The sequence below is a fragment of the Spea bombifrons genome, chromosome 1 (assembly GCF_027358695.1).
Source record: "Spea bombifrons isolate aSpeBom1 chromosome 1, aSpeBom1.2.pri, whole genome shotgun sequence".
Classification (NCBI taxonomy): Eukaryota; Metazoa; Chordata; class Amphibia; order Anura; family Pelobatidae; genus Spea; species Spea bombifrons.
Window position 1 is genome coordinate 129,855,260 of NC_071087.1, and position 18,141 is coordinate 129,873,400.

The following is an 18,141-nucleotide window of genomic DNA, read 5'->3' on the forward strand; positions in this document are numbered from 1 at the left end:
AACAAAGACCGTGTCATGTTCTATTACAGTACCAGACATGACCTCACATGCATTTTAAAACCCAAGCTTCCCATCATGCATCAGAGAATTCAGAAAACGTAACATATTGCTTATCTTAACAATCAAATGTTCAGTTTGGGGGGGGGGGAGTATTGTTAGTTCCAAAAATGTTCAAAAAAGTTAGAGTTCTTTAACAGAGCCCTATCCTGAGGTACTAAATAAGAATGTGTAAGCAAGTGCAGGCTCAAGGCTTGCTCGGCCCCAACCTTGCATAACAGAGAGGACCTCAAGCCTTAGATGAGCCAGAACCTGCTTAACATTTCATCTTCTGTCAGCAAGAGGTCCTAACAGATGGTTGCATGTAACAATCTATATCTTTGGATAACAAGTCAGCTCACACACTGGCTCAACAAGATAGGCCCTTTGGCTCATGCTGCACTTTGGCAGACTCATCCACCACTTGCAGTTAAAAAATTCAATTTGTGTTACTGACCCTTGTATTGCTGAGTTTTCCATCAAAATAAATGAATTGTTAATGTTTTGTAAAGAAATCATTCCTGTTCTTTTTCTTGACCATTATACATGTTTTACATGGAAAAATCCCTTAGCACGGTGGAACTTAGCTGCTGCCAAGTTTTCATAGAGTGCTGAGATGAATTTCAGAAATGCACTACATTGTTATCAAATGGACAACAGTACAGCAAAAGCCTAAAAATCCTGGTCATTCAGACATGGTTTATTAACTGCTGTGTTATTGCATTTCCCACTGTGAGACGACAGCTGCAAGAGATTGTGCAAATTAAATTGTGTGGAGGAAACGTATTATTTTGAAATATCTGAGTACAATTTAGCTTATTGTGTACCTGCAACCCCACAGTATGGCTGATGGGAAGGCTGTCTTCCGGCAGAGTTCTCTTCTGTAGATCTTTTCTTTCTGTAAACACGATGTGCATTGCCTGTTACTGACAGTGTTTGATTTAGAGGCTCAATGTACATGAAGTCTTCATTTATTTGGATAAAACCCATCTAATAAATGAGAAACAATAAAAAAAGTTAAACAAACATGCAGCTCAGGAATTGAAACATGGAACTTTCAATGGGCAATGAGTTGTACTAACATATAAGGACCTCCATAATACTGGTCCTCCATACATTTCTGCCCTCATAAAAAATACTCCCCTACTTGATCATTACATTCTTCCCATGGGCTAAGCCTCTCCTCCTCGCTTATCACCACTTCCTTTTCCTGTCTACAAGACTTCACTTAGGCTGCCCCATACCTCTGGAACCTACTTCCACAAAACCTTCAGCTTTCACCCTCCCAACATTCAAGAAAAATCTCAAAACCCACTTCTTCAGAGAAGCATACGATCTTAGTTGCTAGAACTTCCCTGTCACTGATACAACCACCACACTACTTCTCACCTCTCTCTGTTCCTTATGTTTGTCCTCCCCCATTCTATGGTTGGCACTATATAAATAACAGATAATAATAATAATTGAAACCATGAATTTCCACGTTCAACATGCTAATGCAAATCCTACTTAATTTACCTTATATTGTCTCCTACACTGTGCTTGATTTATAGCTCTTTCATTGGCTCTCTGTATTAACAGGCTGCTCATGGGACCAGATCAAATATATTTTCTTACTTTACATTACATTGTTCCAAGCCATGTCCCTTTTAGAGGAGTATAATAAAGGCATAGTCTCAGGGCTATATTCTTGTGTATTCCAGTTATTCTTTCCTCTAAAGTATGCTCTTAAAGAATGACATGCACAGTAGCACCAATGTGTCCAAATAATGTAATGTACATTTTATAAAACGTACTAAAATATTGAAGCAGTTGGGTGGAACCTGATTGAACTAACAGAGTATGAGCTTGGTTGACGTGGCAAAAACTCTGTACTATTAAATAAGGTGAATTTGTACTAAATTGACCATCTCCTTTTATGCTGTTAATGCATATTGTATTTATATTGTGGGTTTCCGTTGAAAACCTGACCTTAAACGGACTTAGGTCAATTCTAATTGACAACCAAGGTGACAATTCTACTTTTTCACCTGAGAAGTACTATTGGGTCTATTGAGGTCATCATGGAACTTAACCAGTAAACCCATTCAGTTCATTTTACTATGCAGCATAGCATTTCCATTTGTGGTTACATGTTGCATTTATCTGTTCCTATTGAAGAACTCACAGATGATTCTGAACCAGTACAAAGTAATTAGAAAAATGAATTTAACATCTGTACTCGAGCCAAAATTCCATGAACAGAGAAGTTGAATTAGACACTAAATGATCACTGTATAATTTACATTATGGTACACCATGCCCAGCATCCAATTACATCTGAATGGGATTCTCAACCACTTAAACAATATAGTCTGTCAGAGCATGAACAGATTTACATGAATAACAGTAGTAATGAGCAGTTTAGATACCCACTAGAAAAAAAATATGCCTTGGATCCATCTCCAATATTCATTAAAATGTTTCTGCTCGATGTTTTGTACGTTTGTTAATAGGAAGGAGATATTTCAGATATTACATACTGGATTTTTAAAATATCCATTTTTTTTTGCTTTTCATCCCATCAGCATGACATCATACATATTGCAAGGCATCCCACTACCTAAAGACTGGTAATGTCTGTCTAAATCAGGGGCTAAACTCCATGATTTTCTGTATCCTTGCTAAAATGCAAGTGTTATTGAATCAATTATATTTAAATTTAGCTAGCCAGGCTCAAACGGATATATGCTTAGTTTAGATGAAGCAGCCACTACACTGCGTGAAACCTTCTAGTTACAAAGTTGTGGATTAAAGTTCAGTACCCAGCGTATCTCCTTCTCCCCCAGCTATATATACTAGAAGAACGAAGTATATTAAAAGCTCATAAAATAATAACATAAAAAATAATGAACAGAATTACGTAAAATTAACGTTGTAGTGTTAAAAGAGCAAAGTTGTACCGCAGAATTTGTGGCTACCAACTTCAATAATACACCAAGATGAGACTGCAATACCAAAATGTATCTCTAGATATGATAGACAATTGAAAGTATAAACAAAAGATGTATTAATTTATTTAAAATACCATGGAAAACTACTCTGCTCATATTAATTTTCGGGGGGGGGGTCCCTTTTAAAAAAAAAAAAAATTATTTAATTTAACTCCATTCCAGCCACCAGTTAAAACTACAAAGTAAGTATAATATATCTTCCTGGAATACACACAAAATATACTTTGGTATATTTAGATGATTGTAAATGCATGCAAAATTTTACGCATCAAGTCTCTTGAGAAAATGAATGTTACGCCAACACATTTAATTCAATTCATCCTATGCTTGATTGAAAAAGCAACTTTTTAAGAATGGCACGTGAAAATGACAGCAAAAATAGGTTTGTTGTACTCTTGCGTACAGTCATTCTTACTCATTTATGTTAGTTTTAGTATAATTAAACTAAAAATAGATTTTTTTTTTTAAATGTAGGTATTGCATTTATATAAACTATCCATTCGCAGTTGAACTGCCCTTCATCAGCTTATGGGGGGCACTAAAGTGACAAACCCTAAGCAGCTTCTTATTTTGATTATGTGGGAAAAGGTCAGGGGTGTAGATGACTACAAGGAGACGGCCGTGGGGGGCATGAAGAAAGCTGTCATGTGTAACTGAAGGAAAAGAGAAATGGACATGGAAGCCGGGCAGGACTGGGGGTGACTTAAGCAGCCCTGGCACTTTAAGACCAGTGGCTTCAAAGTAACAGCTGGACATGTATATTACACTTTATATACTCAACAGGCTTGCGGCTATGTGTATCCAGCAAGTGGCAGCGCACTGCATGACCCAATCTGCCACTGGAGCTCGAGTATTAAGTACAGCATGTGGGCCAAGTTGGATTCCTTGTGTATCCTATTCCAAATGTTTTATCAAGATCTCAGTGGGTAGATCCAATAGAACCTATCATTATTTCTACTAATTCCATAATTACACACAGACTGTAGATGTTTTAGTGCTGCTATATTTTTAAATTTCTGTCTCAATGTGATGCATTTTATAACATACAGATTTCCTTTCCCCAGTAAAGCACTTAAGAAGAACAATGTACTTAACATAATCACCACATTGATGTAGGAGTTGAAACCCATCTGTTATGAAATCAGACATTTGTTCCAAAACTACTAATTTCTGTCGTCATATGTATAGTCTGAACGTGGATCCATCTGTTTCTTTACATGAGCTTTTCAATTAGGTATTAGCAGCAGTTTTCAATTCTCAAAATATGTTTTTGTTACATACAAAATGCTAGCTATGTGTAAGTTGTTTAGCTCTCCTCTTTGTTAACTCCTTGCATCCTATGTCTCTGTTTCAGAGACATACACACACACACACACACACACATATATATATATATATATATATATATATATATATACACACACATATTTACACAGTATGGTACAATAAAAAGGTTTTATTCTTTATTGCAGTGTATATATATATATATATATATATATATATATATATATATATATACACACACACACACACATATATATAGGTCATACTCAAAATGTGTTATGTTGGAGGCAAGAAAGGTCGTAACTTAAAGTTAAGAAATAAGGAAGTATTGCCCACTAACTTACATCACACCCAAACCATACCCAATGTGCCGCTCTCCATGCCGGAAGTTTTCCATTTTGAATGGATGCATCGTGTTCTACATCGTTCCATTCACGGAAAGTGAGTGAAAGTGAGAAAAGGGGAGGAAAAGGAAAAAAATGCCATGTGTGCAATCACATGATAATCACATGATAATGCGATACTTCCATTATGAATGGGTGGGTTCATGAATAGTGAGAGCTGCTGACCAGTCAAGGCTTTTATTTTACTGTTTTTTTGTGTGGTTTTTGTGCATTTGTAAATAAAAGTCATTGTTTTCTGGAAATATGTTGTTCCTAAGCCCAACTGCACTAGAAGACTTATAAGTCTAATATGCTATAGGATTCAAAAAGTAATTTTATTGACCATCATTTAAGGGGCTTTGTCACTATATATATATATATATATATATATATATAAAAATTATATATATAAAAAAGAAGGGTGAGGTTAGGTGTGGGGGTATGAAAAAAAGGACACATGTTTCAATTTCCCTTTCTCCACACATTTGTGTGGGGCTGACTAAGGCTTGAAGCCCATTGGGATTTCCCCTAGTGTATTGGCAGGCCAGACCTAACCTGTCTGCTACATTACATAACAGCTAATGCAAAGCCTGGATTTAGAAAGTTAAGTACTTAGAAATCCACTAACAGGCAACAATTGTATCATTTGTATCCACTCCTTATTATTCGTAGTGACGCATTTACTTATCACAAATCAATTATGAGTAGAGAAAATAACTCTTCCCAAGATGTTGTAAAATTTCCTAAAGGGGCCCATATTTTATTGATTGTCTCTATTTTGCATTTAATAATTGTTCCAGATGTCTTTATATGTCCTTCATTATTTTAAGGCTTCATACGCTTCAACTTTTTTTGCAATAATGACAGATTTTCCTAAATGAAACTAATGCTGTAGAAGTAAATATAGTGCTCATGTCACTGCCACATAAACCAAGTTTCTTCACTAAAATGCAACTGCATGCAATTTGGCAGGAATATTGAGTTTTTGCAGATTTGAGTTAATGCGATTGAAAACAGCAACTATGAGCTGATTATGTGACTTGGAACTTTGTTCAGTTATTGAAAAAAAAGAGTGGCACTCTTTAAACTTAAAAAGAATAAAAGACACATATGGGTTCCATGAACAAGAGTTAATTTTAATCTTAAAACCCATATCACAGGGGGGCAGGCATGGGTGGGGGCATGCAGGATTTGATCTTAAATAGACATTCCAGACATCATATGCACTTTAATATACATAGCGGTATCCCTTTTAAATTGTTTTTTTTTATCCACAAATGCATTTTGTCTAAAACATCATTAGTAAGAGTGAACATTGTTTTATGAAGGACAAATTGCGTCAGACTACTGCGTCAGTAGATTGATTCATTTGGATGTGTTCATTAATTTGGACTCAGCTTACCATAAAAAGGTTACTGTACAAATTAAAAGAGATAGGCTTGTGTGATATTTTTGGGACCTGTATTGAATACTGTCTTAAATGTAGAGTTCAGAGAGTTGTTGTAAGTGGAGAATTCTCCAACTGAACAAAAGCGGTAACGGGAGTTCCTCTGGGTTCTGTCCTAGGTCCAGCGTTATTTAATGTCTTTATTAATGATTTTGAAGTGATTATTGAAAGCCATTTGTTATTGTTTGCAGATGTTTAAAAGAGGTGTGCTACATGTTAACCCCTTAATGACAAAGCCCGTACATGTACGGGCTCAAAATGCATTGTTTTCAATGGGTTTAGGGACCGCCCGTTGTCCTTAAGGGGTTAATATGACTGGAACACCTTAGTTATGAAAAAAAGTCCAGGGAAGTTGAACTGGTTTCCATTATAAAAAAATGCATCTTAGATAGATATATTATATAAATGTAGTACATATGGGGACAATACCAGCCACTCTCTGCCTAGTTTACCATTCACTGTCCTTCCTTCGCCTCATCTGACCTGTACAAATTATCCTTGGTTCAGTCAACTTCTAGAGAGCAATAACTGAACAAATGAGGAGGAATACCTTAATCAGGAAGATTAACTATTCATATTGTGATATCTTTAAGATATCTGCTCCCAAGGTGTTTCTTTCATCTTCCGCATCTCCACGGACATGAGCTTCTGGTGAACTTCCATAAAATTCTCAGAGCTTTTGGTAATGTCCTCTCCCCCAATTGAGGGAGAAACAGAATTCATTGTCTGAAAACGAATTGGCCAAAAAGCGAAAAATTTGTACAAATCTTTTTTGGCCCACTCGCACCTGTATAATATACCGTATTGGCTCGAATATAGGCCGCACCCAAATATAGGCCACACCCTTAAGGTTTGGTGCTATTTTAAAGCAAAAATATTTTGAAAGAAAAAATACACATTAGTGGAATGGTAAAACAGTATTTTGTCTAATGAATGAACAGGAATACATGTATTTTAACATTTTTGGTATCCATCTGTTTGTCAGCATATGTTATATACAGACAGAAAACCAATAGCCGTTTTAAGGCCCCCCTTAATTCATAATGCACCTTACTTACAGATATGTCCCTCTGTCCCCTGATATGCCCCTCTGCCCCCTGATATTACATAGTTATATAGGCTGAAAAAAGACATGCGTCCATCAAGTTCAGCCTTTCCTGATATGCCACTCTGACCCCCCAGATATGCTTTATGCCTCCTAGAAATGGACACCTAGCCCCTAGAAATGGACACCTGCCCCCCCAGATTTGCTTTATGCCCACTAGAAATAGCCACCTGCCCCTAGATATGCTTTATGCCACCTAGAAGTGCCACTCTGCCCCACTGATATCGCACTCTGCTTCCTATAAGTGCCACCCCCCGACTTACCAATGCACCCCCAATCTCCCAGGTGTCTAGCAGGCTGGCCGGTGGACGTCTGTGCGATGCAAGCAAACAACCTCTGCTGCCGGCACTTCAGCGACAGAGACACACCAGCTGAAGTGCTGGCAGCGGAGGTTGTCTACGCACATCCCCGCAGCCAGTGAACGTCTGTGCGATACACATAGGTAACCTCCACTGCCGGCACTTCTACGGTGGAGCTCCGGAAGGTTGTGTCACGCCAGTGCTTCACCATAGGTGGAAGTTCTGGCAGCGGAGATCATGGCGCAGACGTCCACGGCTGCAGGAGAGGAGGCTCCAGGTCCCCTGCAGCGCTGCACCCCCACTTTAAAGACAAAAGGTTTTGTTGAGCACTGGATAGAGCACACCCAGGGTGTTATCTGGAAAATGTATTTTGGGCTGCTTTTCCTTGGGTCACTTTGCTGAATATGGCCCCCATATCATATGCTGTATCATCTGCTTTCAGATACATTCAGTGATAGCTGGATTGGAGATGGCTTGTACCCTTGAAGTATACTACACAGAGAGCATTTAATGCAGAGCTGTTTTTCATATAACAACTGGGTGCCAGAGAAGAACTTGCATTAACATTCAGCATGCAGTAACATTTCAAGCAGAGCCTGAACAATTTTGCACATGCCTTATTCATCTACTTATTTCAATGTCTAAAATGCAAGGATTAGCTAAAGGGACACAGTGATCATGCATGTGCTCTTTGTCCAACTGCTTGGCTTGAAGGAAATGTATTTTCTTTTGTTGTTTGTTTTTTTACAGGTTGAAGAATGCATTTAAAGTACTTACAAGGTACTTTAATATGAATTCTCCATTTGTTGAAGAATTTAACAGAATTCTACCATGAAAGTGCAGAAGTCACATTTTTGTTACATTGATCATTGTAAAAGGTTCTAAAACATTATGAAATATTAACCTTGCAAAAGATAAATCTACATCTTTAATTCACGCACTTTTCCGGACATTTGGAGTCCATTTGCTTTAATCTCTGTATACATTATAAAACAGTAATCCCCTTTGATTCAGCCTTTGCTTTATTCTTTGACCTACAGTTTTCAGCACTGTCATAGATTATTATACCCTTTATTTTCTTTAGTTTATTAAAGATTTGGGTTGTACTGCAGTGCATACAGAGTATTAATGATTATACTGAAACTATTAACATGAATAACCTTTATAAAATAAATAATTTTTTCATGAACCTTGAAAAATAGCATGTACAAAAATAGCACATACATAAAAACTGCACTTGGCGCACCAACTTACCAGTCCACCACAAGTACTGAAAGATGCAAATGATCCACGGTGACGTAAAACAGTACCAGTGTAATAACAGTCTCTATCAGTATCCTCTGTATTTAATGATCCCTTCCATTCCAGATGTCTCTCCTCAACTTTAAAGCCTGGAGACAAAAAACGGCTATCTTTCTTCAACAAAAGGTAGAGATCTTTTCCAAAGGCATGAATTCTTAATCTCAATTTACCACCATTGTCTAATGGTTTCACAGAGGACGTGGTATTTTTACCCATGGAAGGTGATACAATTGCAGAGGATATACTAGGAGCAGGCGTGTATGTGTTCTTCCCTTCATAAATCCATGGAAATTGTGATAAATGATAAAACTCTCGAGACTCATTTTCTTCTCCATCATGTTTTTGGTCTTGGTCCAAAGGATCGTGGCTTGCAGTACCAGAAGAAGACACAGAACGCACTTCACGAGAACTAACAGGTGCTTGGTTATGTGAATACGACAGATCTTCACTACTAAGGTTTCTGTACACCGCAGGTGATTGTAATAATACCGTATCTTCCTCTGGTACCCTTCCTCTTGGTTTTTTAGCACCCCAGAGAGAGGGAAATACAACTTCAGATTCTTCGTCCCACTGTGTATTGTGCATTAGACCTTAAAAAACAGAAAATGATTGCAGACATATTAGTTACTTAATTGTGCCCTTCTCAATATGTATTCACATTATATGACTTCTATTCATAAATACAGAAGGGTATTTTAATTTCTCGATTGTAATAGTTATGATTGTGAAGCTCTATAAATGTTACAATTATTTGTCCACAATGGCTTAAAGAATTTAGACAAAGATCAACAATTTTCACCAAAAAAAGCAGAATTTCTGTCAAAATCCTATTGGCTTTACAAATTTGACATAGTCAAATGAACAATTCCTTCAGATTCAGTAGTTCAATTAGGTTTCTCAATTTAATAAACAGAAAGGACCAAGTGTAATGCAAACCCTAGCGAGAGTAGATTTTGGCAGCTCACTCGGTTGCTCTCTTACCTACTAAGCAGGACTTAGCTGCCAAATACGTCTAATTCTTGTTAAGTCCCAATGACATCAATAGGTAATTTGACATGGAACTCAGCTGCAAAATTTCACTCGGTTTGGCAGGGATGTGTTGGGAAGTCAGCTGTTCATAAAAACTGCAGAACAGCTGTCAAACTCAGCCTAACAAATTCTGCCAAATTGGACCCCTTAATTCAGTTTGGTAGACAACTTTCTTTCTTTATCAGTAAATAAAAAAGAAACACCATACTCAAGAGCTGAGGAATTTACTTTTGGAACACAGAAAGTGATAAAAGACACTAACAAACTAACTGTTTAAGAATATTATGAATTACTAAAAAAATACAATATTAGCTTATGTACAATAAATTATTATTATTTATTGTTTTATAAAGAGCCATCAAATTCCGTAGCGCTTACAGAAACAACAGGTGCGGAGGGCCTAAACAAATATGGGCCAAACTAGGAAGTAGTAAAAAGGCAAGGTACTGCTAATATGTACTCGTTAAAGAGGTGAAGTCTCCCTAAAGGGACACTACAACCATCATATGCACTTTAGCTGCATGGTCCCTTTAAATTCTCATATGGTCTGTTTTCAAATGCATGGGGTATTCTGCAGAATCCCCTAAATGCATTTGCCCCTTTCCCAACCTCTCAGCTAAATGCCCTGGTGATGCATTTGTCTACCCACCTCTGGCTCTGCTGAACACTGTGTGCCGGAGTCAGTTTAGACACTGATTTCAATGGGGTCATTTTCCTGTGGCTAATTGGCAACTTAAGCAGCCAATCAGTGGCAAGAAATTTTGGATCATGGAGGAAAAAAACAAAGCTATAACTTATGTGTCAAGTGCTTTATTTTTTTTTTCATTTTGGAAGATTACATATTAAACTAATCACAGAGTATCTTAAAAGGCATTCTTCTATAGTAGGGGAGTCAGGGGCACTAAACTGCCCCCTTAATTGCAAATAAATCCTACATTTTTGGACATGTATATGTATATGTTCTAATTTACATCATCACAACATTTGGATGATGATACAGAATGAAAGTCAAAGAGGAATTTTAGGATGATTGTTAAGTACAAACATGTTACGTTTGATCTTTATACACATTCCATACTAGTGGCCCTTAGGCATAATAGTTTTGCTGCCTAACAATTTTTTGAAGCTCATCCGCACTCATCCCAACTGATACTGCTTAACATTATCAATGCATTTTCAATATATATCTACTGCCTGTCAAGTATGAAAATCCCATAATGTATTATTTATGTAGGATTTTTACATGTTTTTGATGTTATGTATCTTGCAAGATCAGAAGTTAAGTAGTTCAATTAAAAAAAATATTTTCATGACCTTGGTGGCAAGGTTGAATGTGGTCTAATCATGACAACCAGGTCCAGACTGGCCATCTGGCCTGCTGGGCATGCACCATACACATACACACACTAGATCGCCACAGGGTGCGACCGCCAGATGGATGGTGGCAGCTGTATGGGTATAAAAACGCAATGTGCAGTCCCTTGTGTAGAGCCGGTGGCCACACATGCATCATTTGGTGACTGCTTGACTTCAAATACCCAGGCTAGTTAGTCATCCCTGTTCCAGCCTTGATGCAAACAACCAACTAAATGGTCTAATTAGTAGGAAGATTCCATTGGTGGCCCCTTTCCAGTCGTCTCTTTTTATCGACACACTGTGCTAACCACCAAATGCTATTTTCTGGAAAATTGTATTGATCAAAAATCTTCCTATACCGAGATTTATCGCACAGTGCGTCTTTGGTACTATATTGGTATATTTGGTACTATGCACTGTTTTTTATTCTTATAAAAAATATATCAGTTACAAGAAATCATTATTTTTTAAATTCATCTGTCACAGATTACAATAATGTTGCAGCTAGTTGCCATGTTAAAATCACTTGTACACAGTGATGAAAGTTTTAAAAGGATCCGTGTAAAACAAGCACATGGGCAGGGGAATAGTAAGCTATTTATAATTCTTCACGTGTCACATGAGTGCAGGCAACCCCATGGGCAGCAGTGTACGTGACTAAAACCTGTACGCAGTGGTACTGCACATGTTACAGAGCTTACAAACCTAGTATCAGATAGATTTCTACACATTATATATGTTTTAACATGAAATGTAAAAATTAAATATATTCTGTAGTAAGATTAGCTTAGTATAATATTTAGTTATATTTTAGTGGTAATTTAATCATGCTGATCATACAAATCATGCTCGGTTATATAAAATCATCATCATTTTACCCTTTTTTCCCCCAAACCTCCTGTCTCTTGCTCTACGATGCTGATTACACATTGTTAGTGTACAGTTACTTGCAAAAATGTATCAGGAAGGGACTGTTCACAAGATCTTGCGTGTAGATCTTTGGTGTTTAATCACCATAGGGTTTCAAAGTTTGACAAGTTCCCCTTGTCATGTTAAAACTTGATAAGAAAACATAAAACATATTAAAATGTGACTTATCCCCATGTAAAGAAGCCTTGAACAGGTGCAGCACAATAACCTTAACCATTTTCGTAGATCTTTGACTTCATCGTATGGGGTCAATTTGCTAAGCTTTCTGCACTGAGCAGCTGGACCTGGGAGTAGCTCCTCTGGACTTGGCAAATGAAGTTGGTCTTGGCAGAAGTGTTAAAGGTATTATTTCACTTAAATAAATCATTAATTGCAAAAAAACATCTAATATGCTATAATTACTCGTTATGACATTTCATTGTTTGCTAATTGTGGGACTAATTAGTTAGTGCCTGCTTTTGTCACATGACAATTAAGGGTTCTGGAAAACATTATAAATAAGTCCAAATTGTTCATGATTAATTAATTGTTTCTAGGGAAGATTTGGTGACTCAACAGTATAGGGCAGTGAGTTTCACCTGAGATTACGCTGATCCTGCACCTACCAAGACTTCATTACAGAATTCGAAAAATTGAGTCTAAGTTAGTGGACTCCACTACTTCCTCCCTGAATACAGTTAAAACTAGTAGCCCACTGAACATAATCTTTAATAAATCTACCCTAAATGTTTTATCATCCCCACTGGTTTATCATTGTGTAACATAGCTCATGTTGTTACTAGGCAACCCCTTTGATGAACCAGAAGTAAACAAAAAAAATGGAAGCTCGTTTACAGGAGGTATCTAAATAGTTTGATTCAATAAAAGCTAAGGCACAATTCATTGTTTAAAAGGTCATCAACAATACTCAAAGATGGATTACCTGTATGCATTATAATAGATTTCATAGCTGTCTGATCTATTTAAATATTTGTGTTCCCACTTGCAAATGCATGGGGGATTCTCTATAATCCTTCCATATGCATTTGCGTCTTTCCCTGCCCACTAGCTCCATGAAGCACAGCATATGTTTGACTGAACACATCTGCTGCGGCCTGTGCCCTCGTGATATACTTTCCGGTAATCAGCTCTGGTACTGGCTAAGCAAGGTTCTGGGGTTCTTACATGACTCCATTGCCCATGAGCAGAAAGTGCTCCCATTAATGTTAATGGGAACTTTTTGCTGCCAAAGACTAGTTGCTGTGAGCAACCAATCAGTGGAACAAGAACTTGCTGGGGGGGGGGTTGCACTGCAGCTTCTCCTAAAAAGGCCTATAAGAGAAGCATGGGCCTGGATCTTCAATCTAATAATCTTCTAGCTAAACAGAATGGCTAGGAGAACTAAAATAACCAATAAGAGAAAATGTAAAGTTAGATAAACCTTTAAGTGTGTTTGTGCTTTCCAGGCTTATCCTTCAGCTTTCCAGGTTTAATAGCTACAGAAAATAGCGATACTCCATCCCTTGGCTGGGTCACTACCCAGCCTAGTTTTAAAGTGCTCTAGATACATTAAATAAACAAGCATGTGAAAGGAATCATATGCCATATTGTATCGTTGATGTGATTTTGCTACAAAAAGGAGAATTTGCCAAACATTTTGGCTGCTGTTACTAGAACTAAAAAGATATACATACATACATATACAAGTTTAATTATATCTGACTCTTCGACATACCTCCCTTACTTTTTGTGTTGATTCATCTAATAAATAAACTGCCATAAAACCTCATTGTAAGCGTAAGATGTGCAAACAACATGTATCTAATAATGATTGTATAATTTCTAGATGCCATTAATGGATGGATAAATAATCGCTTGTCATTTTTTATAAATAAATATATGAAAACAGTTGTGAAAATACAAGTCATAACATGATTATGTAAAGTTTCAAGAATATGTAAAACTGATACTAAGCAAGCTGTACTGTTATGCAATGTGTCATTTTTGGACATAAACTATTGTTCTACATGATAAGTGTATAAACAAAAAACTGCAACCTGTCCGTTAAAGGGACAGTCCAGCCATCCTGTGCATACTATGGCTGAGTGTCTTCTATAAATTAACAGTAATAGTAATTGGATTTTTATTTTTTACTATTTTTTTTCTTGCATCTAAAATGCATATCAAAGTACTTACAAGGTCCTTTAATATGCATTCTTAGTTGATGGGACTGCATGGGGCACTGGAGTGTGCCTTTAACTCCCTCAACAGCCTTTTATTTACCCTACAGCTAATCCCCTATACATGTTTGGAGGCATAGAGTATGTAGACATACAGCATCACAAAAGCCATAAGATTCCTGGCTGGAGTGTTCCTTTAAGGTTTTGTATGCTCAATGTCCAAGTAAAATAACCAGCTTGTAAAATGTTAAATATGGTGTTTTCTGCAGGTATGCTGGCCAACAAAGGGTTCATTTTCTTGCAATGGGGGGGGGGTAGACTGCAAAAAAGGATGAGGTCTGTTCCTAAGAATAGCAATTCATTTTATATTAAATATAAAAGATGCCTTCACATACAAGCACACTTATTCTGCAAATTAAACATATTATTCAAAAATAAACGTAAAATTGTAATAGACATGGGGGGAAAAAACAGATGGTGTGTTGGAGAATTTATTCATTAGGAAAAGTTAAAAAAAAGTTCTCAATGAATGAAAGATAAGAATGAAAATACACTAGGAGAAGTAAGTGCCACCTACCTGTGCAGATCTTCCAGGACAGGATACTCAAGAACAGATAGAGAAGGCAGTTGCTGGTGTTCAGACCCATCCCTCTTTCTTGCCCCATCCACGTAATGGTCTAAACACATGGAGCAGACGATGAAGAAGTCTTAAATCTGCCAATGTGTGTTGCTTTTTTTCCCAGCTTTTTTTCCAGCAAAGTTAGTGAATCACTGCCCAGTGAAAAAAACCTTGCCTTTCTCTCTTGTTTTCCACTGTGTGGATTTATTGAAGGGGGTCAGAAAAGGGGGGAACAAAAGGCTAATTTGGGTTCAAAGTTTTCTGCTGCAGTGAAAGAATGAATGAGTTTCCTTTTTTTAGTGCTATAATATAGGTGCAAATCAATTTCCCTGAGAGCAAAAAAAATCAAACAGTAGCTTCCAACTAAAAAACAAAAAAAAAAGGATCCCTATGGATTGAATTGGAAGCCAGATGAAAGTAAAGCTTTTCTGAGCAGGAAGAGAGAAATATAAAGCAGCTGCAATGGAGGAGACAAAAGAGAGAGGGAGATCAAACCTCTACACACATGCACATGCTGTACAGAATACTGCACACATTATCTGTGTGCCTCACACAGCTAGAGGAGCAGCAGGAGGGGAGGAGATGTAGGGAGAATGCTGGAAAAGAGTAGGTAGCTGTGCAAGCTTAGATATCCAGAGAATGGGAGGGGGCTTCCAGATCCCCTTCAGCTGAAATGTGATTGGCTACATGCATTGGGTCATTTGAATAAATTGCATTTTAGGTGGAAGCAGGTAGAAGGGTAATCCATCAGGGACCTGTCTAAGAAGAAAGACATACAGTGCAGGGCATGTCTCTGCATTTAGGAGACACTGAATGATCCAAAATAACTTGTCCTACACACCCACAGGACCTTGGTCCTCAGTCTTTGGCTTTCATTTAATAGTGTCTGAATATGCAGTAATTAAAACAACATTTTTCTGTTGAGCGTCCCCTTTTTATAGGGGATCTGGAGATATGTTGAGTTTTGGACTAGTCATCCTCAAATTAGTTTTTCAGATATTTGGAATTCTTCTAAAAAATTGCTTCTTAACCCTAAATTTGACCTGAGCTAAATATTGAGTTTATCTTGCCATTATATTATTTTAAGTAGGCAATACTAGCATAGTAAATAGGAATTAAAAAGTTAAAACATATATAAAAATAATACAAATAAGGTATAAAATTTGTTGTGCATAGCATATTTATTATAATAGAAAATTACTAGTGTTATACGAAATATATGCTAAATTGGCTCCGCATCATTGGTTTATTACATAAGACTTTAAGACTTGAATATCATCATGAATTAGAATAAGAAATGTGGGAAACAGGACCTTCACCTAATTCACTTAGCTTTTTTAATGACTCAGGGATTTGGTTCCATATGATGAGAGACTTGTTGGGAACCCAAAAGAAAGAAAGGTACACATTTTCTAACTTTCAGGATTTATTTAATTATTAAATTTTGATATTTCCTTGTAACAGACGTATTAAAATGCATGTTCTCTTAAACAGGTACATACAAAAGAAATATCATATACACTATATGTACCGGTAATTTGGATAGTATACGACACCTCATAGTGTTGTCATTTTATTTACAAGGGTAATATGATGGCGCTACTTAAATCAATAAATAATAAAAATACTAAATATATAGTCACATGACAGCACTCCTCTCTTGGAAAAGTCCCATATGTTAGAGATTGCTGTAGGGATTGATGTTGAGGTTAACGATGTTTCATTTGATTTAAAACAAACGATCCACAAAAACGTAAACATTTATGTGTTGCAGACCACATGAAGTATAGCAATTGTGTTATTTTGGTGGATAAAAGCAAACAGGTTATTTGTCTAAAACAGCACTTTACCATCACACCACAACAATTTTGCTGAAAATGACTCAGAAGACTTTTATCCATTTATCTGTAAATTGTCTGTCAATGCAACCCCTATGCGTCATTCTGTTTGTCTTGTTTTGTCTAATTTTGTGTCACACTTTATATTTGTTCTAATGTCTTTTATTTATTTTTTCCTTTTTTCTTCTTTCCTTTTCTATGTTCTTTCCTTTCCCTTCTTTTCTTCCCTAATAGCAATCCGGAGTCTAGTACTTATTTAAGTCTTAATATGTATATATAACGGTTTACAGTATAATAAACCTTCTTCACACTTTTAATGTATTGTAATATCATGTTTCTCTCTTTCTTTTCTCCCTTCCCATCACACTTTCCTTCAATCCACGCTTCGCTTCTTTTCTTCCCCCTCCCATTCTTTTCATTCCTTTCCTCTCCCCTTCCTTTCTTTCACTCCCCTTCTCTCCTTTACCTTCTCCTTCCCTTCTTTTCTTGGATCAAATGGCCATATCTACTTTCCTTCACAAAATATGGAGAGATATACAGTTTATTGTTGCTCTTCTAAAAAACAGTTTCCTAATGCTGCTTTGATCTCATGAAACTCATTTTTGCTAATACCGTACATCAGTTTTCTGATATGCATTACATTTTGCAACACGGAGGGATGATTTTGACTACCCACAATGGAATATGTTTCTTGCTCATAACATAGAAACATATAATTTAACAGCAGAGGCCTGACCAGACAACCACCTCCTTCTTCCTGCTACTAATGCCTTTCACTATACATCCCAGTTTTCATTTCATCATTTGCTTACCTTTAAGTCATCTGATATAATTACTCCTAAGTCTCTCTCTTCTGTGTCCCCAATGCTATATTCTGCCTTGAGACTTCTAAGTCCCTAGTGCGTTATTTTACATTTATCAACAATAACCTGAAGCTGCCGTACCCATTTTTTTTAATTTACTTAAATTATTTGCCATTTGACTTGTTCCAACCGAATGTCTACCCTGTTGCAGACCTTTGTATCATCTGCAGGACATACCTTACCATTAGGAACGTCTGCAATATCACTAGTTAAAATATTTCAAATATGGGTGCCAATACCGATCCCTGAGGCACCCCACCAGTAACAGGTCCTTCCTCCAAATATACACCATTAACGTTCTGTCACGTGTCATTCAACTATTACATTATCCATTCAACTATTATGACATCCCAGCCCAAACACTACAATTTGTCTATGGAGGACAGTGCCTCTGGTCTATTATTTTAGTTTAGGGTAGACCTGCATTCTCCTGCTCCTCCCTTATCTGCTGGATTGCCTTCACATTACTGTGAAAGTACTCACGCTTTTCAATCAGTT

At 36.9% G+C, this 18,141-nt stretch overlaps 1 protein-coding gene across 1 annotated transcript in view; it reads right to left on the reverse strand.

Moving 5' to 3' along the window:
- The window catches only part of ADAMTS19 (ADAM metallopeptidase with thrombospondin type 1 motif 19), an 82,247-nt gene extending 66,735 nt beyond the window's left edge, over positions 1-15,512 (reverse strand). Inside the window, exons 1-3 of the mRNA XM_053473656.1 lie at positions 14,901-15,512; positions 8,802-9,439; positions 864-1,026 (exon numbers count right to left, since the gene is read on the reverse strand). Coding sequence (XP_053329631.1) covers positions 864-1,026; positions 8,802-9,439; positions 14,901-14,988 — 889 coding nt within the window. The 5' untranslated portion in view covers positions 14,989-15,512. The remainder of the gene's footprint in view (positions 1-863; positions 1,027-8,801; positions 9,440-14,900) is intronic.
- Positions 15,513-18,141: the final 2,629 nt, after the last annotated feature.